General features: G+C 37.4%; 2 protein-coding genes and 1 non-coding gene across 4 annotated transcripts in view; 2 read left to right on the plus strand and 1 right to left on the minus strand.

The window, feature by feature from the left end:
- Positions 1–2,251: 2,251 nt before the first annotated feature.
- On the plus strand, positions 2,252–17,451 carry B2M (beta-2-microglobulin). Its single transcript, XM_074235300.1, has 4 exons — positions 2,252–2,403; positions 9,437–9,715; positions 10,653–10,684; positions 12,803–17,451. Exons 1-3 carry the CDS (start codon positions 2,337–2,339, stop codon positions 10,667–10,669), a joined length of 363 nt encoding a protein of 120 aa, XP_074091401.1. The 5' UTR covers positions 2,252–2,336; the 3' UTR covers positions 10,670–10,684; positions 12,803–17,451.
- LOC141523224 (U6 spliceosomal RNA) lies at positions 15,670–15,776 on the minus strand. Its single transcript, XR_012478411.1, has one exon. It is a non-coding gene; the product is annotated as a U6 spliceosomal RNA (small nuclear RNA).
- TRIM69 (tripartite motif containing 69) overlaps positions 17,369–21,837 on the plus strand; it is a 64,241-nt gene continuing 59,772 nt past the window's right edge. For both annotated transcript variants that reach the window (XM_074235299.1, XM_074235298.1), the window contains exon 1: positions 17,369–17,450. In XM_074235299.1, the coding sequence (XP_074091400.1) occupies positions 17,445–17,450 (6 nt within the window). In that variant the 5' untranslated portion in view covers positions 17,369–17,444. The remainder of the gene's footprint in view (positions 17,451–21,837) is intronic.

The raw sequence follows: 21,837 nt of genomic DNA on the forward strand, positions 1-21,837 counted from the left end.
TATCACCTAGGTCAAATGAACTGCTTTCTTATTGTTGGGGGGGGGGGGAGAGGAAGGGAAGGAGGGAGAATATTTGGAACTCAAAATTTGAAAAAAGAAAAGAATGCTAAAATTGTTTTTATATGTAATTGGAGAGGAAATAAAATCATAATTTTAAAAAAGATCACATTACCCTTTTGTACTCCTCAGTTACTTTCTCTTGCTTATTATGAGTCGTTGATGACTTCTTTAGGAATTTCCCCAATTTTCCTCTTATTGTAACAATTTCTACTTATGTGTTCACCATTTAAGTCTCCCAAGTTTAACATCCCTCTTGGACTTCCCTTCCCTACAGAGTGCTAGGTCACTGGATCCTATCACTCTTTTTTCTGAACTCGGAAATTTCCACTTCAGCAATCAACTTTTTGTTGGTTGGAATTAGTTCAACAATAATTCTCTTTGTTGCTTCTTCCACCTTTTGAAGGATGAAATTATCATTAATTCATCTCACAAATTTCTCTGCCTTGGCTATGATAGTATTTTCTTTTTAGGTTATTTGTTTCCCAAACTCCTCATTTAATTTCTCCTTTGTTCACATGGCTATTTAAGCTGGGTTATTATCTTCTTTTTTTTAGGTTTTTTTTTTGGCAAGGCAAATGGGGTTAAGTGACTTGCCCAAGGCCACACAGCTAGGTAATTATTAAGTATCTGAGACTGGATTTGAACCCAGGTACTCCTGACTCCAAGGCCGGTGCTTTATCCACTACGCCACCTAGCCGCCCTGGGTTATTATCTTCTTTGAGAATTTTGAAGAAACAGAGAAATGGGGATATTTCTTAGAGAAGAAAGGAAATGTAGGAGATTGTCTTTTTCAATCCTTTTATTATTTTATTTTATTTTATTTTATTTTATTTTATTTTATTCTATTCTATTTTATTTTATTTTATTTTATTTTATTTTATTTTATTTTATTTTATTTTATTTTATTTTATTTTATTTTATTTTTTTAGGTTTTTCAAGGCAATGGGGTTAAGTGGCTTGCCCAAGGCCACAGAGCTAGGTAATTATTAAGTGTCTGAGGTCGGATTTGAACCCAGGTACTCCTGACTCTATTCACTGCGCCACCTAGCTGCCCCAATCCCCTTATTTTGTATAAGAAAACAGGAACTCAGAGAGTTGAAGGAATTTGTCCAAGGTAGGTAGTAAGGAAGACCTAGTTCAAATCTTCCCTTAGTAGCTTCAAAAACCTAGCCAAGTCCCTTAACTTCTCTTGGCCTCATTTGGCAATATATAGATTTCAGCTATACCAAGTGATGGTAGTGATATTTGTAGTGGTGGTGGTGGGGGGGGGGAGGAGGAGGAGGAGGAGGAGGAGGAGGAACAGTAGCAGAAGCAGCAGCAGTAGTAATAGGTGGAACAAGGGATTCAAATTCAAGTCTTCTGTCTCCAGGTACAGTGCTTGTCACAGAACAGGCCATCTGAAGCTAATTCTGGATGGTCATCTTAAGCTAAGACTGGGGCAGGGAGGCCTTTAAGTTTCATATCATTTTGTTTTCTGCAGTGGGAATAATCTGTAAAGCTGGGGTTCCTGAACTAGGTTAAAAAAATCCAACCCTTATTTTGACAACTATTTCAATGTAATTGACTTTCTTTGCAAACCCATCTATTTTATGCATTTACAAGCTATTCTGAGAAGGAGTCTATGGGCTTCTCCAGACTGCCCATGAAGTTCAGGACACCAAAGAGGTTAAGACTCCCTTTTAAAGCCTATAGAGAAGCCACACCCCAATTCTTCCCAATAATCAAATAAACAAACTTCTGAGACCTTTGGTTGGGATGGGGGGGGGGAGAATTGTTCTAGTCATGTGAGGGGAAAATATTTTAATGATGCAATGATTTCTTAAAAAAAAATCCAGGTGTGGTTAGGCGAGTAGGGGATAGAGAATCAGCCCTAGAGTCAGGAGGCCCTGAGTTCAAATCCAGCCTCAGATACTTAACAATTGCCTAGCTGTGCGACTTTGGGCAAGTCACTTCACCCCATTGCCCTGCAAAAAACCAAGAAAACCAATAAAGCACAACAGAATCCAGTCCCATCCCATTTCGCAGTATCTGTCTGAGGTCTGGTGGTTTCCCAGCAAACGAAAATGAAAGTATTGGAAAGCCCCTCTGCTAACCTAGAGCAGAGTTTTCTGCCCGGAGACGAGTGACAGGGCCGGCGCGCTCTGCCGTTATTGGCGGAGCCGGGCACCATATAAAAGGGCTCAGTGGGAGCCCGGCTCACTTGGCCAGGGCGGTGGAGAGGGCTCGCTCTCTGGAGAAGTGAAGCCGAGAAGCCCCGCGGCGGCCGCCCTCCCACCATGGCTCGCATCCTCTTTTTGGTCCTGGGGCAGCTGTGCTTCCTTCCTTTCCTGGATGCTCTCACCAGTGAGTACCAGTCTTGCCCTCTTCCTCCCTGTGCCCGCACCTCGAGGTCTAGCTCGCCCGGGTCTAGCCAGTGCCCCGCGCCCAGCCCGGCCCGGCCCAGCCCCAGAGGGATGGAGGGGTCTTGCAGCCAGGACTCTGCACGGCTCGGTCCGGGCGAGGCCAGCCTCGGGCGCTGAGGGCCACTCAGGACCCGGGGCTGGGACGGTTCGGGATCGAGTCAGACTGGACCGGGGCGCTCTCTCCTCTCCTTTCTGCGGACCAGGCGGCTTCGTGTGGGGGCCGGGGGGTCTCGGGGCCTCTTTATCCCGGGCGGGGCAGGCATGGAGGGGCATGTGGCTATGGGAGCAAGGACCCGGGACCCAGACTTGCCTCCTGCTCCAGGACAGGATCTGGACGGAGCCCTCTGCGCTTCCTCCTGGAGTCAGGACAGCTCCTCACCCTTCCCCAGCCTCCGCTCTGAGCCGTCCCAGGATGAGTGTGGCTCTAGATCGTGTGGACATCCGTCCACCTAGTTTTCACCCAAGTCCACTCCTTGATGCAATTCCTTCTGCCACAGAGCGCCCCCATTATGATCTTTTTATTTGTTGCCTACACGCTCAAGTGTTTTCTTGTTCCCAAAAAACTCTCCGCAGATCTTCCCATCCTCACCATCCTCCTATCCCTCCCCTCTCTCTCTTCCTCAACTGAATTCATAGGAAAAGCTTCACTTATAGAACTCCACTTCCTCTGTCCTACCTCTCTCTCTTTCTGCTTTCTAACCTCATAAAATCAGGTTTCCGACTTGCTCTCTCCAAGAGTACTAATCTTCTAATTACCAAATCTTACTGCCTCTTCTCACCGACCTCTTTTTTGACACTATTGACTCCTTAGATACTTGCTCCTTCCTGGGTTTTTCTTACTGTTTTCCTGGTTCTCTTCCTCCTGGTAGGGGCATTTCATCTTAGCCCTCTTTTGTTGATTCACTGTTCTTGTCCGGTTCACTAACTGTGGGTATGCCCCAAGGTGAGTCCTGGGTTCTTTCCTTTTTTCTCTTTACAATATTTTTCATTTGATGAGACCATCAACTATCTTACTACACGCAGTTCCTAAATCATCCAACCCCAGTCTCTATTAGGAGCTCTGGTGCCTACCAACTACCTACCAAGTATTTCTGCCTGTATTTCTCTTAGATATCTCAAACTCATCATGTTAGAAACTACACATTATCATCTCTCCACAATATGCTTCTCTTCCAAATTACCCTATCCTTCCAGTCACCCATGCTTACAACCTTGCTGTCATTCTCAATTCCTCATTCTCACTCAGCCTATATATTAAATCAGTTGCCAGATTTTATCTCTTCAATCTCCACAAAATTTCTGGAATATGGGACGGCTAGGTGGTGCGGTAGAGAGAGCCCCGGCCCAGCCGTGGAATTAGGAGTACTTGAGTTCAAATCTGACCACAGATACTTAGTAATAATTACCTAGCTGTGTGACTTTGGGCAAGTCATTTAACCCCGTTGCCTTACAAAAAAAAATAACAACAAAACAAAATCTCTGGAATATGTCCCCTTCTCTCTACCCACACAGCAACCTTTCTAATTTAGTCACTTTTCACTTCCCATTTGGATCCTGCAGTAGCCTCCTAATTTATTTCCTTGCCTTGAACCTCTCCCCGTTGAAATCCATCCTTACCACAAACCCTCAAAGGGATTTGCCTAAAGTCTGTTCATATGACACCATTCCCGCCTCTTTTCTTCTTAATAAACTCCAAAGAATCAAAACTGCCATTGGGGTACTCAGAATTGTGCAGGGTATTGAGACCCTAACCCCAAATGACTACTTGGAGTCATCTCAAAGTGGCAGCAAAGAGTCAAAATTTAATTTGGTTCTTGCAAGAAGCAGGGCAGTTCCTAACTCTATATTGAGAGAGAGAGAGAGAGAGAGAGAGCAAGAGTTCAAGAAAAGCTGAAGCTGAAGCAGGGTTTAAAAAAACAAAAACAAAAACCACAACCCATTTCCCCTCCTCTTTTCTGCTGACGCTTACAACAATTGGTCTAACTTGATGGTCCGAAGAGAAGGGAGGTGTACCTAAGCTTTTCCAGGAGAGTCTGTCTTTGTTTACACCTTCTATGGTTAGGGTGACATGATTTTTCTAGCCAGAGATCTGGGTTCTCATGCTTAGCTGATTCTTGAGAAATAGAAGCTTAGGCCTATGGCTTAGACTAATTTAGCACTATGTTTCTGAAAAGTCAGCATTTTTGCCCCTCACAGAATGGTTTCGATGATTTTGCTCAGACAATTCTGAGGTGGGATTTGAACCCACATCCTCTTTCTAAAACCAGAGCTTCTACATCAGCAGGGCAATTCATTTCACTATAACTTCTCTTAAAGTGAGGATTACTTTGTTTTTTTTTAAATTTAGCTTTCAAATGTTTAAAAAATTAAAATTTTTATGTGTTTTGTAAAAACATTGCCACTGGAATTTTAAAAATAATGGAAAAAGTTCTTGGATGAAATGGCATCTGAACTGGGTCTTAGAAATGACTTAAGGTGGTGAAGAAGTGGACATGAAAATTTAGATTGAAAAGAAGAAGCTTTTAAAAAAAGGAAGTTCTCTCTTTCTTTTGACTAAGAGCAAGATTTCGCTGGTGGCTAATTGGTCCACCTCCTGCCCTCCAGAAATCAGATAGTAGGAACCTCTAATCTAGGGTAAACAGCTGTCTTTTATTTCCTAAAGTTCTTTTGGGGAAGGTTCACTCTTTGTCAAGTTCACCCATAGAACTTGAAGGAGAAAGTGAATTGTTGACTCCATTTGAAAAGTTCACTCTTCTCCCTTCCGCATTTCCCCAGTGATCCACCATATTGAGCTGGTTCCATGTAAAGCACATAGAAACTTGGGAGGAATTTTAGCACCATGGAACCAGAATTGATAATCAGAAAGTGTAGAAATATGTTATGGAGGGGTAGCTAAGTGGTTCAGTGGATAGAGCACTAGCCCTGGAGTCAGGAGGACCTGAGTTTAGATCTTACCTCAGACACTTAATAATTACCTAGCTGTGTGGCCTTGGGCAAGCCACTTAACCCCACTGCCTTGTAACCCCCCCCCCCCCAAAAAAAAAGGAAATATGTTATGGAGTAAATAATGATGAATGTTTATAGTTTAGCAGAAATTAAGCTAATAGGAAATATTTTACTTGTTAATTTAGCAATGTGACTTGGTTGAGTTTTACTGCCTTCTGCCAAGCTTTGGAGTTTCATTTTCAATTGTTTTGTCCTTGTTCTTTTCATTTCCATAATTGTGTTTATTGTTTTCTTGGCTCCTTCACTTTGTATCAATTCATGTTTTTCCAAGTTTCTCTGATTTATTATATTCATCATTTCTTACAGCACAGTAATATTCAATTACATTCATTTACCACAGTCCATTTAACTATCCCCTATCCTACAAGTGTCTATTATGACTTCAATTGTTTTTCAGGTTTTCTGACCCTCACTTGATTTGGGGGAAATTAAAAACTAAAGTCCTGTTATGGAACAGCTCCTGAAGCCACCTCCTCACCTCCTTTATTTGTTAGTGGAAAGAAATGAATCAATGGAAAAGATTTCCAACAAATATCAGCACCTTAATAGAAGTCAGTGAGAGGCTCAGTTATTGGATACAGAGATATTTTGGTTTAAGAGTGCCTTTGCTGGATCTGTGGAGGTATTCTATTCTGGAGAGTTCCCTAGATCTACTAAATCATGAGTCCAAAGGTCATCCACTCATTAGTCTTCCCAAAATGGAAGAAAAGGAGTGAAATCAAAATAGAAATAATGTAGAATTTTTTTAAGTTGGGGAATAAATTTGTCCCTTAGCAAGCTATCCCCCCCCTTCATTTAAACAAAGAAAGCTTTTGAAGTAAACATTTAAAATTGTTTATCTGGACTAGCTTATCCGGACTAGTATAAATATAGCCTATTTCCTGGAAATGTGATTTCTTTGAAAGTATATATATATATATATATATATATATATATATATATATATATATCCAAATGCTGAAAGATGTGAAATACATATAAAAGGCATGCTGTGAAAATTATTTCTGGTTCAAGTAGAAATAAAAAGTTTGATTCATTTTATTATAACATTTTATTGTATTATTATTATTTAGTTACTGTTACTATCCTTTTACTATCTAACTACTATATAGATTTGTTAATACTGTTTTTAAAATCAAAGTACCAACAGAATATAAATCCCTGGCAGAATAAGAAATAACATTCATGAACTCATGCTCCATCCACTGCCCCACTAGCTGTTCCTGGATACTGACATTAAAAGAAAAAAATGCCCAGTTTGCTTTTGCTTCCCCTTCTGAACTTTTTTCATCTGAATATATTTAGATTTTTGTGGCTTTTTAAAAATCATTCACAGTGTATTCATCATATTCTGCATTTTCTTTCTTTATTAATGTTATTCACACATTTCACTGAATTCTTCATATACATCATTTAGAATCACAGAATTCATGCAACTTAAGTTAACAAAGCTGCATATTAAAAATCACAGAGTTGGAAGAGATCTCAGAGTTAATATAATATAAACTGTCCCTGAATAGTATTCTGCCTCACAACCTGACTACTAGTTAGAGCTCTGCACTAGGAGCCAGGAAGACCTGAATTCAAATCCTGCCCATTATTGGCTATTTAACTTTGGGTTAATCATATAATTTCTCTGTTTCCTCATCTTTTTTCCCCTTTTGAATAATATTTTATTTTTTCCTCCAATTACATGTAAAGACAATCTATAATGTTTTTAAAAATTTTGAATTCCAAATTCTCTCCCTCCCTACTCTTTCCCTCTCCCTGAAATGATAACAATTTGATATAGATTGTATGTACTGTCATGCAAAACACATTTCCACATTAAAAGTTCAAAAAAAATCAGTTTCCTCAGCTTAAAATGAAAAGTTTGAACTCAGTATTCTTTGTAATTGTTTCCAGGCTCTGGAAGACCTCCCGTAATAGAAAACTCACTTCCTGTCCCAGAGCCTGTTCTACTTTTGAACAAGTCTAATTGTTATGAAGTTTTCTCTTCTATCATGTGTAACTTCAAAATGTTCCTTTGATGCTCTTGAGTCTTTTATGACATGTATCTGACTCATATGAAAGTCTACTAATGTTGCTCTCATAACTAGAGGAAATTATTCTATTCTGTATCATTCAACAAGTCTTTATTAGCCACCTACTATATGTAAAGGCTACAAAGGGGATACAAAGACTGCCCTAAAGTAATACTAAACTGAGGGGATATAGCATTTATATATAAATATATATGTATATATATATAATAAAATAAATATATATAAATGAAAGTACAAGATGATTTGAAGAGAGAGAGAAAGCAGTAATTATTAAGACAGGGAAAAGCTCCCTGTAAGAAAGCTAAAGACTCTGGGAGACAAATATTCCAGGCATGAAGATAATTTGTGCAAAGACATAGAAGCAAGAGAAGAAATATTGGAATATAGAAGGTAGATCCATTTGGTTGGACTCTTTGAGCATGTAAAAGGGAATGATGTGAAAAAAGATTTTTGAACACTAGACTGGAACCAGATGATATGAAGGCTTTAAATGTAAAATTAAAAATATATATATTTTATAGTAGAGGTAATAGGAATCATTGAAGATTTTTTTTATTGGAATGGGGTAAGATTGAGATGGTCAGACTTATAATTTAGGAAGATTATTTTGGAAGCTCTATATGACTGATTTTGAATTTTACTATGCTCTAGGATTATCTTTCAAGTATAGTCAGAATTGTGCTACCTTTTTTTTTGCTATTATAAATAATGCTTCTGTGATTTTTTTTAATATAATCAGGTATTTTCCTCTTGCAACAATATCTTTAGGCCCTAGGAGTTGGGACCATGAGTCAAGGTCATGAACAGTTTTGTAGCTTTTATTTTCATGCAGCTCCTGCTTTCCAGTCTACAAAGTTGGTGTTTATGAGCTATTTAGCGATCGATTTTTCTAAAAACGGTGACAAACTGGACAAAGAACAGGAACAGGTGATGGTGCAAGGTTACTGCAAGTAAACAATGGGGCTTAGAAAGACATTCAAGGGACAACTAGGTGCTCAGTGGATAGAGCACCAGCCCTGGAGTCAGGAGGACCCGAGTTCAAATCCTACCTCAGATACTTATTAATTACCTAGCTGTGTGACCTTGAGCAAGTCACTTAATCCTATTGCCTTGCAAAAAAACCCAACCAAAAAAAAGACATTCAAAACTGATGTATTGCTCTGAAGCAGACAAGTTCAATACAGCTATATACATATATATGTGTGTGTGTGTGTGTGTGTGTGTGTGTGTGTGTGTGTGTGTGTGTGTGTGTGTGTGTGTTAGTAGCACCACTAAGAAGAAACCATTGGTACAGTGAGTTGTCAGTGACAGAAGGACCAGATTTCAAAAGGAGGAACTTTTCTTTTCCTCATTTCCCTATGTACTGGTGTGCTGGTAAATGTTTAATAACTGCTTCTGTAGGAAAGGAGAATATACTCACATTATTTGGTTTGTTTGGGGTTTTTTGGTTTTTTGCAAGGCAATGGGGTTAAGTGACTTGCCCAGGGCCACAGCTGGGTAATCATTAAGTGTCTGCGGCCAGATTTAAACTCAGGTCCTCCTGACTCCAGGACCAGTGCTCTATCCACTGAACCATCTAGCTGCGCCCAATACAATATATTTTTAAATTTGTAAGTTTTATTTGTATTATTTAAAAATGCATTACTACATGCTCCATCACTTACTTAAGTCTAGAAATTAGCAAAACATTAAATTCAGCCTTGATTTATATAGTTTGCTCATTTCCAAGGCTCAGTCTCACACTAAAATTTTAACCATCAACTAGAGATGACTTCAAGACAGACCTGTCCCTATCCAACAGACTTGAAAATAGAGGTAAAGGAAATAGAAGCATGACCAAAGCCTCTATCTATTTGGGGCTCAAGCTCAAACATAACCAGTCAATAATCTGTTTTTCATTTTCCTCTTTGTCATGTTCCTCAGGTTCTCCCAAAGTACAGGTTTATTCCCGCCATCCACCAGACAGCAACAAAGAAAACTTTCTAAATTGCTATGTGTCGGGATTTCATCCTCCCCAGATTACCATAGAGCTGTTGAAAGATGGCCAAAAGATTGACAAGGTTGAACAATCCGACCTGTCCTTCAGTAATGATTGGACATTCAACCGCCTTGTCTCTACTTCTTTTGATCCAAATTCTAAAAATGAATATGCTTGCCAAGTAACCCATTCTACTCTGGAAAAGCCTAAAGTGATTAAATGGGGTAAGTTCTAAGTTCTTCCTTCACCAATTTTAGGAGAGTCCCACTGTCTTTGAATAGATTCATATCAGAAAACTTTAACAGTAGAAAGAATCTGATCATTAAAGTCCTTTCATGGTGATATCACGTGGGTTCAGTACACATTAACCATTCTGGCTGACCTGCTCTAATGCTTGACTCACAGTATATCGGCCTTTTGAGTCAGTCAGATGGTGAGAGGAGAAGAAAAGGCAGCAGAACATAGAAATAGTAAGTTTTAAGAAATGCAGAATTGGGGCAAGTAGCTGTTGCAGTGAATAGATAGATCATGGACCCTGGAGTCAGGAAAACCTGGGTTCAAATCCAGTCTCAGATATTTACTAGCTGTGTGACTTGGCAAGTCACCTAAGCTTCTATAACAAACAAGAGAAATGTGGTAATCTATCTATGTTGTGTGTTATATTTTTAGATAAATTAAAATTCTTACTTACTGCTAGTCTTTTATTTTGGTTAAAGACCTGTGTTTCTTTGAAATACAATTTTTATAGCTATTTGAGATAATTATGAAGGGATTTTGCCATATTCTTAGTACAACATAGCATATGGCATAACATACATATAAACATATGTATTTGGAGACTTCCTGAATGAATGTTCGAAAAGCAACTACTGTATAGTTTGACAATTTCACTGACAACAGACTGTCAAGAGAGGTCTGCCTCTCTCTGAGATCCTTGATATTCCTGTGTATAATATTATTTTTTTTCTGATCTAGTGGAAACCTTACAAAAAACCTATGCCTGCATTATATTTCATATTCCTCATCCCCAAATGAATAGCCATGATAGCATCTTCCCTGAGCTACCTCCAAACTGGAGAAACATGGTTCAGTATGGCTTTTGATGTTTGTCTGATTTCTTCAAATCAAATGACTGGATTTTCTCTCTCATCTCTTTTACAGACCCAGAAAACAACTAACCTGTATTATAAAGGGTAAGCTGCTGACCTTGGACATTTGAGGGGCTGGTTTTTTTCCATCTCTCATTTTAGTATATATTTTTTTCCATACAAGTTCACAGACTTTCCTGAAATTTTTCCATAGACTTCAAGTTAAAAACCCATTATAGAGAAGATGCTGATTGAGCTGAAAGGAAGAGAAAAAGGAAGATAGAGCCTCTTTGATGTGAAGGAGGGGAATGCATGGCAAGCATAGAGGACAGCCAGTGCAAGGCACAGAGATAGACGATACCGTTTGCTAGTTAATCTTACAGTTCTCATTAGGCTCTCAGGCTAGTTAGAGTCAAATAATATCCTATTATCAAACACAATATTAATATAGTGACTTTAATGTGAGACTGTTGGGTGGACTGTGAATATTATGCTGGACTTGGAGTCAGAAGATCTGGGTTCACATCCTGTCTTATTAGCTATGGGACCTTAGGCAAGTCTCTTCACCTTTGCCTGCTTCAGTTTCTTCATCTATAAGATAGAGACAATAACTGCACCTACCTTTCTAGGTTGAAGAACAAATGAAAAAATTTTTGAAAAGGGGGCGGCTAGGTGGTGTAGTGGATAAAGCACCGGCCCTGGAGTCAGGAGTACCTGGGTTCAAATCTGGTCTCAGACACTTAATAATTACCTAGCTGTGTGGCCTTGGGCAAGCCACTTAACCTCGTTTACCTTGCAAAAACCTAAAAAAAAAACCCTAAAAAAATATTTGAAAAGGTAACTGTCATCATCATCAAATATCTTATATTTAATTGATAATGATGATGATGATAGCTAGCAATTATTATTTGCCTGCTCAACTCCACTAGTTTCTTATTGTCTCGAGGATACAAGAAAAATACCTCTGTTTTTAGAACTCTTCTAAAATCCCAGCCTCAATGGACACCACTCCCCCATTGCATGCTTTTTCTGTGTAGCCAAATGACCTTTCTTCCTGTCTCCTCCTCCATTTCCCATCTTTTTGCTGTCCCACAGTCCTGGAAAGCATTCCTTCCATCTTTCTTCCACCTGAGGAGGCCTTGTCTTCAAAATGCAGTTCACCCTAAAAGGGATTCTTAACCTGGGGTGGGAAAAAGATTATTATACTTGGGTCTTTGAACTTGGGTGGGAAAAATGATACATTTTTGTTTTCTTTGAAATCTTACATATTTTATTTTATGCATTTAAAAACCTTATTCTGAGAAGGGGTCTATAGACTTCATTATAGGAGGTCCATCACACTGAAGTCAAAAGTTCATTCTCTCATTCATCCCTCATATCTTTTTTTTTTTTAAGTTTTTGCAAGGCAATGGAGTTAAGTGGCTTGCCCAAGGCCACACAGCTAGGTAATTATTAAGTGTCTGAGGTCAGATTTGAACTCAGGTTCTCCTGACTCCAGGGCTCATGCTATATCCACTGTGCCACCTAGCTGCCCCTTCAATTAACTTTTACAAAGGATCAGTTATTTTTCTTTTTGGGTTTTTTTTTTTTGTTGTTGTTGCAAGGCAGCAGGGTTAGGTGACTTGTCTGAGGGCACACAGCTAAATAATTATTAAGTGTCTGAGAGTGGACTTGAACTCAGGTCTTACTGACTTTAGGACCAGTGCTCTACCCATTGCACCACATAGCTGTCCCTCGTTCAATTATTTTTTATGACACATTAGTATCTATAATTTTCATGGATAGTTGTCTTTCTGTTGTTTTTCTAGAACTTTTTGGTTCAATATTTTTTATTCACTTCTCTAAAGTAAGAGATTTCACATGACTTGAGTAGAGATGTCAGAACAATTCTTTGATTATGCTTGACTGCATCCTAGCTTGACTATAAATCATTGAACTCCATCCTCTAATGAAGTATTGTAGAGAATAAATCATAATTGGGAAAGAAAAAAAGGAGGCATTATTATTATTACATACATATGTATATGTAGCCCAAATATATTTATTCTTAGATATATTTTATTTATATGTTTGTGTGTATATATATATATATGTATTTGCTTATAGATATGCTTATCTCTTCCATTAGAGTATAAGCTCTGTGTCCCTAATACTTAGCACAGTACCCACCACATTTTATTAAATGCTTGTTTGATGGAATAATTTTTTTTCCTTCTTCCTTAGGTTCCAGAAATCTGAAAATCTGGACTGAAATTGAAGAATTTTAAATATTCCAGTTGTTTTCCTGAAATTTCACTTAAATGAGACAGCTTTATTTTTAAAATAGCTATATTTAGCTAAATAAGCATGAAAATGCTAACAATCTTTTTCTTAAAGTTTCACTTTAGTTATTTACCTTTCATGCACGCACCATTCATTATCTAGGCATTTGAATTTGGTAAGAATGTTCAATTCCTTGTAACTATTTAGGAACTGTTATGCATAATGATTGTACATTTTGCAATCGTCAGAAATTGGCTGATAAAACTGATGCTCAGAATTCTCAATCTCTTGACTGCTTCTATGTTTAGAATTTTATAAAATAATTTGTATATCATGCAATCAGTATCACTGGGAACTTTTAAGTAATAATTGCTAGAACACCTTCACTCATAATTGCCCAGTTCAATTAATAACTCAACAAGCATTTTAAAAGTACCTAAGGTCTGAAATGGCCAGTATACTCAGTACATGAACATTTTTCTAGGGGTCTTGAACCTTGCAAATGTCAAAAAGTTGGTAAGGAAAAGCACACTGGTAGTAGGTTTTTGTATTGTTAATCACATCTAAAGAGGAAACCCCCAAAATGTACTTACTAAATTTTGCATATTTACCGAATAAAACAAATGAGAAACTGGGAATGATACTTTCCTGAATAAAACAAATGTGAAACTGGGAATTTATGTTTCTCATTCAAATTGAATTTATGGACTAGTTTACTTTGGAATTATGATAGTACTGTAGTTTGAGGTAGCTAGGTGGAAGAGTAAGTTAAGTCTTGAAGTTAGTCTTCCTAACTTCATTAATTATGGGACCCTGGGCAAGTCGCTTAATGTTGTTTCCCTCAGTTTCCTTATTTGTAAAATAAACTGGAAAAGGAAATGGCAAACCAACCCCTCCAGCATCTAAAACCCCAAATGGTGTCAGGAAGAGTCAAACACAACTGAAAAAATATGACTGAACATCAACAATTGTGGTCTGAGATAAAAGAAGTCTTATGGTCACTGGGGATACACTTCTCTTTAACTAGTTCTACATGCAAACCCAACATTCAAGGGCAAGGTAAGCCACTGATGTCCCTAATTGCTCCTCACTGGAGAATGGACTTCGTGTTTTCTCCTAAATTGCAGGCCCAGACCTCTGTTTCTTGGCAGCTCTCATATCAGTTAGTCTCTCAGTACACTTACAAGTTTAAGACTTTGTTGGTCAGAAGCTTCTCTTCTTTGGACTCACTGTCCAAAATGAATGAACCAAATCCATGTGATGAGAGAATGTACAGGAACAAGAAGATATCTTTAAAAAAATGTTTAGAAACTTTTGGCTTTAACCTATGAGATTTTTTTTTAAGCATCAAATTATTCAATCAGTATCTTGGCATTGTATAGTGCTTTCTTCAGGTTTATAAAATGCTTTATCTCATTTGCTTTTCATCACAACCCAATGGGATAAGAGCTGTTTTATCAACTTAAGCTACAGTGAGGATGATCTGGGCAAATCACTTCTGTAACTGCCATAGGCAGCTCTAAGGTTATTCATTTAATTTTATTCTGCAAGGCAATGGAGTTAAGTGACTTGCCCAGTCACACAGCTAGGTAATTATTAAGTGTCTCAGGCTAGGTGGCACAGTGGATAGAGCACCGACCCTGGAGTCAGGAGTACCTGAGTTCAAATCCCGCCTCAGACACTTAATAATTAACTAGCTGTGTGGCCTTGGGCAAGCCACTTAACCCCATTGCCTTGCAAAAACCTAAAAAAATAAAATGTCTGAGATTGGATTTGAACTCAGGTCCCCCTGACTCCAGGGCCAGTGCTCTATCCACTGAGCCACCTAGCTGCCCTAATTTCTGATTCTAATTGCCTGGGAGAGTTTTTCTCATTAGAATTTCCCTGTTCTGATAAAATCACATATTTTTTTTCTAATTACATATATAGCTTTCAATTTTTATTTTTTTTAGTTTTCAACATTCATTTTTTTTTCTGGTCAATGGGTTTTTATTTTCTTCTGGTTTTAGTTGCATCAGTACACAGAAGTAAGATAATAAAATTATTAACTTTAAACAATTTTATTACACAAAGGTCATCACATAATTGGATATTTCTCAACTTTGTACACAATTTTAATTAATTAGTCTTCGTCTGCACAGAAAGGCTGCTTCTGAACTTTCCTTCTAGTGATGGCAACACTAAAATTCTGATTTAACAGAATAATAGTAAAAATGCCTTGGCCGGTTTAAGTTGAAAAGCAGAACATCAGTACATGGATCTTGCACCTAGTATTAGGAATGTACAAATGTCTTTATTCAAAAGATACAAAATAAATTAGCTGTAGGCATGGATAATGACAGCAGTAAATCATTACATATTTTGTCAACTGAAACCAGTAACTGATGGTTATAGTATCAGCCTTTTAATTCAGTCCTCTCTCCAACTGACTTCTCTGAAGTTAGTGAAGAACACTGCCTTGAGTCTTGCATCACAGATCATAATGATAAGAGCATTACTCTAGAAATTAGAACATGCCACCTCCCATACCTCCACCCATGCCACCCATTCCTCCCATTGCAGGTTCTTTCTCTTCTTTAGGAATTTCAGTAACAACAACTTCTGCTGTAGTTAACAGAGAAGCTGCACCAGCATCCAACAAAGCAGTTCTTACCACCTTAGTTGGGTCAATTATTCCTTTTTCAACCATATTCACAAAATCTCCAAGCATGGCATCATAACCTATCTCTGAGGAGCTTTGTAAAATTTTCTTTACTATCAATGAGCCTTCAACACCCGCATTCTTAGCAATGGTCATTGCAGGGATTTTCAATGTCTTCTTAATTATTAAAAATATGGAATGCTTCACAAATTTGTGTGTCATCCTTGCACAGGGGCCATGCTAATCTTCTCTGTATCATTCCAATTTTAGTATATGTGCTGCCAAAGCAAGCACCAACATTCATTTCTGTAAAATTGAGTTCAAAATTTTTTTCCATCCATCCTCCTTCCTCTCCCTTTTCCAAGATGACAAGCTGTTGGGGGCAGCTAGGTGGTGCAGTGTATAGAACACTGGCCTCGGAGTCAGGAATACTTGAGTTCAAATCTGGCCTCAGACACTTAACAATTACCTAGCTGTGTGGCCTTGAGCAAGCCACTTAACCCCATTGCCTTGCAAAAAAAACTAAAAAACAAAAAAAAACAAACAAGATGACAAGCTGTTTGATCTAGGTTATAAATGTGGAATCATGGTAAACATGAAATCATATATTTCAAGAAAAAAAGACTTATATGACCTTTATTCACATTTTCTTTTCTTTTTACTTTTTTTTTTTGCAAGGCAATGGGGTTAAATGGCTTGTCCAAGGCCACACAGCTAGGTAATTATTAGGTGTCTGAGGTCAGATTTGAACTCAGGTACTCCTTATTCCTGGGCACCTAGCTACCCCCTTTATTCACATTTTCAAAAGCTGACAGAGAATATTAATTACCCCTGAAAGCAAATGGTAACAAAATATATGTAAGAAACATGCATTAAACAAAGACACCCTGCTTAAAGATTATTACAAAAGGAAATACTCTTGGATGAAAAAATAAAGCCTACCTTCAAGAAATTTATACCTTTTGGGGGAAATAGAACGAACATACTTGAAAAAAATCAAGATTCAAGATTGGCAGTGTGGTATGGTAGAGAAGAGGACCTTTGTTGGTTAAGACTGTCTGTCACACAATGCTGTGTAATTGAATTTCACTTCCCCTCTCAGACCACAAATAACACTCCAGGACTTTTAAAAGTTTCACAGAAACTGCTGATCTACATTGGTAGAGGGAATATCAAAGCAGGGAATTCCCTATACTAATGAAATCATAAGCATAGACATCCCATTTTTCTCCTCTGGCCAAAAAAGTAATGTATGGATACTAACATTTTACCAAACTAATTTTTTTTAACCAGCTAGGCATATTTGGTTCATCAGTTTACTTAAGTAAACTATAAAATTGAAAGTTTCCTTGCTAGGCAGTACAATCCAACATCAAATCCCTCAGTAGTACAGCCTCCTTTTCCCTAATTTGTTGAATAAAGTCACAGTGTTAGGTGAATTGGGACTTTGTCTATTCTATTTCCTTGAACCTTGAGCTATTTCTGCCTCTAGTGTCTTCTCTAGGCTAAAGAATCTATGAAAGAGGAAAAAATGGGGTGCTATGTTGTAATATACCAATTCAACACCATTTAGCTGGTTTCTGTCTTCTGTTATGGTTTTGGGGAAATGGGGGTCAGTTAGGCCTTTCAACCAGTTTATTCTACTATGTAGTAGTGGTTTAGGATATGGGATCTGTTAATAATACCATGTCCCAACTTAGGTAAAAATGGGTAGTATGGAGAAAAACATACTTTGACTACTCCCTCCATCTCTGGTTGCTTCAACTGACCAACTGCCACGGAACTTGCAAGAACCCCACCCACTCTGCCCTTGCTCCTCTTTGGCCCTAAGAGCTACTGGGTCTTTCCAACTTTCATTCTCTAGTGAACTAATGAGTCTCCAGGACTCCTGTTTTGCAACCCTTTCTGGGTCAAAGATGTAAGCTCACAACGAGTGGAGAGTATCTCAATGACAGAGCCTTCATGGAGGTGAGGGCCCCTCTGGGATGGAGAATTACATTTTCCTAATTCAGTTATCTTTCTGAATATAGTAGATGGTGTTATAAGGAATTTGGGAAAATTAATCTATCGCATTTTGAAGTATGTGCTGAATAGGACTTTTAGGAAGGATGAAGGAGTATATGAAAGTCCAGTTTTGATACTTCATCCTTGTTTAAAAGTGATTCAAGTGGCAGCTAGGTGGTGCAGTGGATAGAGCACTGGCCCTGGAGTTAGGAGTACCTGAGTTCAAATTTGGCCTCAGACACTTAATAATTACCTAGCTGTGTGGCCTTGGGCAAGACACTTAACCCCATTTGCCTTTCAAAAACCTAAAAAAAAAACCCAATCTAGCTAAGAGTGAAGATTGTCACTACAAGGCTGATCACCAGGGGATGAATTTCTCAGGCAAGAAATTCAAAAGGGAAAGGGTGCAATCTGTGTAAGGTGGAGGTAGTACCCAAATGATACCCATAGGGATCTTTCAATTTAGTGTGAAAGTGAGGGGAATAGAAAAACAAGCCTTAATTCAAGGTAGCAGTTATTTATTAAATGGTTCCTAGAAAATAGCCCTATATAAGTGCTATTGTGTAATTCAGAAGAAATAAAAGATCACTGTGCCTAAGGAATATGCAAGCTAGATAGGGAATATAAGATTATTCAAATCCCCATCCTGTGGTAGGAAATGTAAATAAATACTATAGGAATTCAAAATATGGTCACTTCAAGATGGGGTTAATTTCACTTCTTGAAAGAAGTTAGGCCTTAAAGTATGAGATATGGATTGGCAAAAAGGAGGTGGGAAAGAATGTTAGACAAGAGAGAAACATGAGAAAAGTAAAAGTGGTGTAGAAGTGAATATTAGGCAAAGAGAACATAATAGAGGGGGAAACAGAAGAATGAGAAAGATAAAAGTAGTCTTGGTTACAGGATGTATATATATATATATATATATATATATATATATATATATAGTGCTTCTTTCTTGGAGACATTAATTCAATTCAATGAGCATTTGTTAAGTGCTTATTATGTGAAAGGAAAGAGGAGAAAAAGTGAAAAACAGTCCTTATTCTCAAGTTTACATTTACTTCTTTTCAAGAGACAGGAGAATGGTATTCATTATTGTGAAATAGTTGACATTGACTTCTAACTCACTTTAGGCCAGGATTGGTTATATGGTTAACTTGGTTCCTTCCTAGAGATGTAAAATCTTTCAATACTTTTAACATTATAAGGGGGGGAATGAACCCCCCCCCCAACAAATCTTTTTGGGGGAAAAATGAGAATGTACATATGCTCTTTTGTGGCATATATCACCACATCTCCAACCATCTCAAAAGATTTTAGTCTGACTATATAGAAAGACCAAGGCAGATGAAAAATTTCCCTTACCCAGATGATGAAATTCAGTTGAATATACTACCTATAGCACTTATCTATCAGTATGTCCATTTGGGATAGTCAGCACAAATAGAACAGAAGGAGGGAGAGTTGGTGGATTGCCTTCAGGAGATTACAAAACCACTTTAATGACCCCAAGATTCTCCCTGAAATGAAGATGCATCATTTTAATACAACATGTTATTCTGATTTATAGCTTTGAGGGCACTTGGATAGAAGACTGGGCCTAGAGTCAGGAGGACCTGAGTTCATATCTGACCTTAATAACTATTTGGTCCTGGACAAGTCACTTAACACCACTTGCCTGAGTTTCTTCATCTGTAAAATGAACTGAAGAAGGAAATGGCAAACCACTGGTATCTTTGCTAAGAAAACCCCAAGTGGGATCACAGAGTTGAGCATGATGGAAAATGACTGAACAACAATAACAAAATAGCTTTGAGATAGAGTATCTCATACAGGACATTGGACGAGTGCTAGAAGGTATAAGAAAGTTGCAGCACATAACAAATGGGAAAGTTCAAAGGAGAAGAGAAATAAAAGATGTCACTGGGAAATTTATGATATGAAAAGATGAGTTCATTATTTGGCAAGGGTAATGAATAATAATAAGTGGATAGACCCAGTGGTCCTTTGATATCTTCACATGTTAAAAGAAATGAAGGAAAGTTTTCGGGCCATTGGGTGGACTATCTGTGGCAAATTTTAGGAAGAAAATGGGCATTAATGTTACAGCATGGGCAAGTATATATGGGTTGTTATCTTAATCACTGGAGAGATCATCTAAATAAATGAGATCATAAATTCTTTTGATGCTATGTATATATATACATATATGAACATTAGTCTAAATAATGAATATATGTTAATCAGTTGATATTAAATGATTGCATCTCATAAAGACAACAAATTTGCTAAGTGGATTATTTTTAAATATTTAATTACCTGCTTTAAATACCTGCTTTATTTTAAGCAATAGTTTAAAAAAGCAAGGCTTTCAATAAAAGAAACCATCAACATAAGAAAACAAAGCTATTATATTTTTAAGAATTAATCTCCTTAGATACAAAAGAAACAGTAGTAAATGACTATAGTAATCTACTGTTTGATAACCCAAAGAATATAGCTTCTAGGATAAGAACTTACTATTTGACAAAACTACTGGGAAAACTGGAAAATAGAATGGCAGAAACTAGGCATAGACCAACATCTCACCCCCTATACCAAGATAAAGTCAAAATGGGTACATGATTTAGACATAAAAAGTGATAACCATCAGTGGATTAGGAGAACAAATAATAGTTTTTTTATCTATCAGATTTATGGAAAGGGGAAGAGTTATGACAAAACGAGATAGAGAACATTATAAAATGCAAAATGGATGAATTTGATTGCATTAAATTAAAAAGATTTTGCACAAATAAAACCCCCTGTAACCAAGATTAGAAAGAATACAGAAAACTGAGAAACAATTTTTACCTAGCATTTCTAATAAAGGACCTATTTCTAAAATATAGAGAGAACAAAATCAAATCTATAAGATTACAAGTCATCCTCAGTTGATAAATGGTCAAAAGACATGAACAGATAGTTTTCAGATGAAGAAATTTAAGTTATCTATAGTCATATACTAAATCATTATTGATTAGATAAATACAAATTAAAAATACAAAATTAAATACAAATTTAAAATGACTCTGATGTACCACCTCACACCTATGAAGATTGGCCAGTACAGGAGGTACAATGTGGTACAATGGATGGAGCACAGGCTCTGAGTTCAAATACAGTCTCAGATAATTAATACTTACTAGCTGTGTGACCTTAGGCAAGTCACTTTATTCTATTGACTCACGATAAATTTTTTAAAAATTGGCTAATATAACAAAAAAAGAAAATGATAAAATGTTGGAGAGGATATGGGAAAACTGGGATACTAATGTATTGGTGGTGGAGTTGTGAACTGATCCAACCATTATGGAGATAATTTGAAACTATGCCCAAAGGGTTATAAAAGATCCAGCAATACTACCACTAGGTCTGTAAGTCAGAGAGATCATAAAAAAGGGGGGAAAGACCCACGTGCACAAAATATAGAAGCTCTTTTTGTGGTGGCAAAGAATTGGAAATTGAGGGGATGCCCATCAATTAGGGAATGACTGGTATATGTATGCAACACTATTGTGCTGCAAGAAATCAGGCCAACTTCAGAAAAGCCTGGAAAGACTTGCATGAACTGATGCTGAGTGAAGTGAGCAGAACCAGGAGAACATTGAATACATTAACAGCAACATTATGTGATGGTCAACTATGACAGACTTAGCTCAAAGACAACTCTAAAAGACTTATGATGGAAAAATATCCTCGTGCAGAGTTAGAACTACGGAGTCTGATTGCAGACCAAAGCATACTGTTTTAACTTTTTAAAATTTATTTTATGTTTTTTCCTTCTCATGGTTTATTTCTCCTTTAGTTCCAATTTTTCTTTCACAACATGACTAATTTGGAAATATGTTTAACAGAGTTGCTTATGCATAACCTTCATTAGATTATTCATTGTCAAAGAAAGGGGGAAAGAAGAAAAATGTGGATCTTGATCTTACAAAAAATGAACACTGAAAACTATCATGTAATTGGAAAAAAAATTTTTAAAAAGGATTTCCTTCAGTGTCAACTCAATAAAGGATTAGTTTTTCATAAATCTAAAGAAAAACACAGAAAACTCATTAGATACAACCTTTGGGACCAATAACAATGGTCTCATAATCTGAGATATATTTTTTTAATTTCAAAAGTCAGTAACTTTAAAAAAAATATCCTTTAGAAAAACAACCTCCAATGACCCTAAGACCAGTACCAGGTGGGGCTCCCCTGTACCCCTACCCTGAACTGGAACCAAATCCAGTCTTTTTCCTATCTTGTTCATCATAGAATCTTTTTTTTTTTTCTTAGATTTTTGAAGGCAATGGGGTTA

This window comes from Macrotis lagotis, chromosome 4 (assembly GCF_037893015.1).
Source record: "Macrotis lagotis isolate mMagLag1 chromosome 4, bilby.v1.9.chrom.fasta, whole genome shotgun sequence".
NCBI classification, from domain to species: Eukaryota; Metazoa; Chordata; class Mammalia; order Peramelemorphia; family Peramelidae; genus Macrotis; species Macrotis lagotis.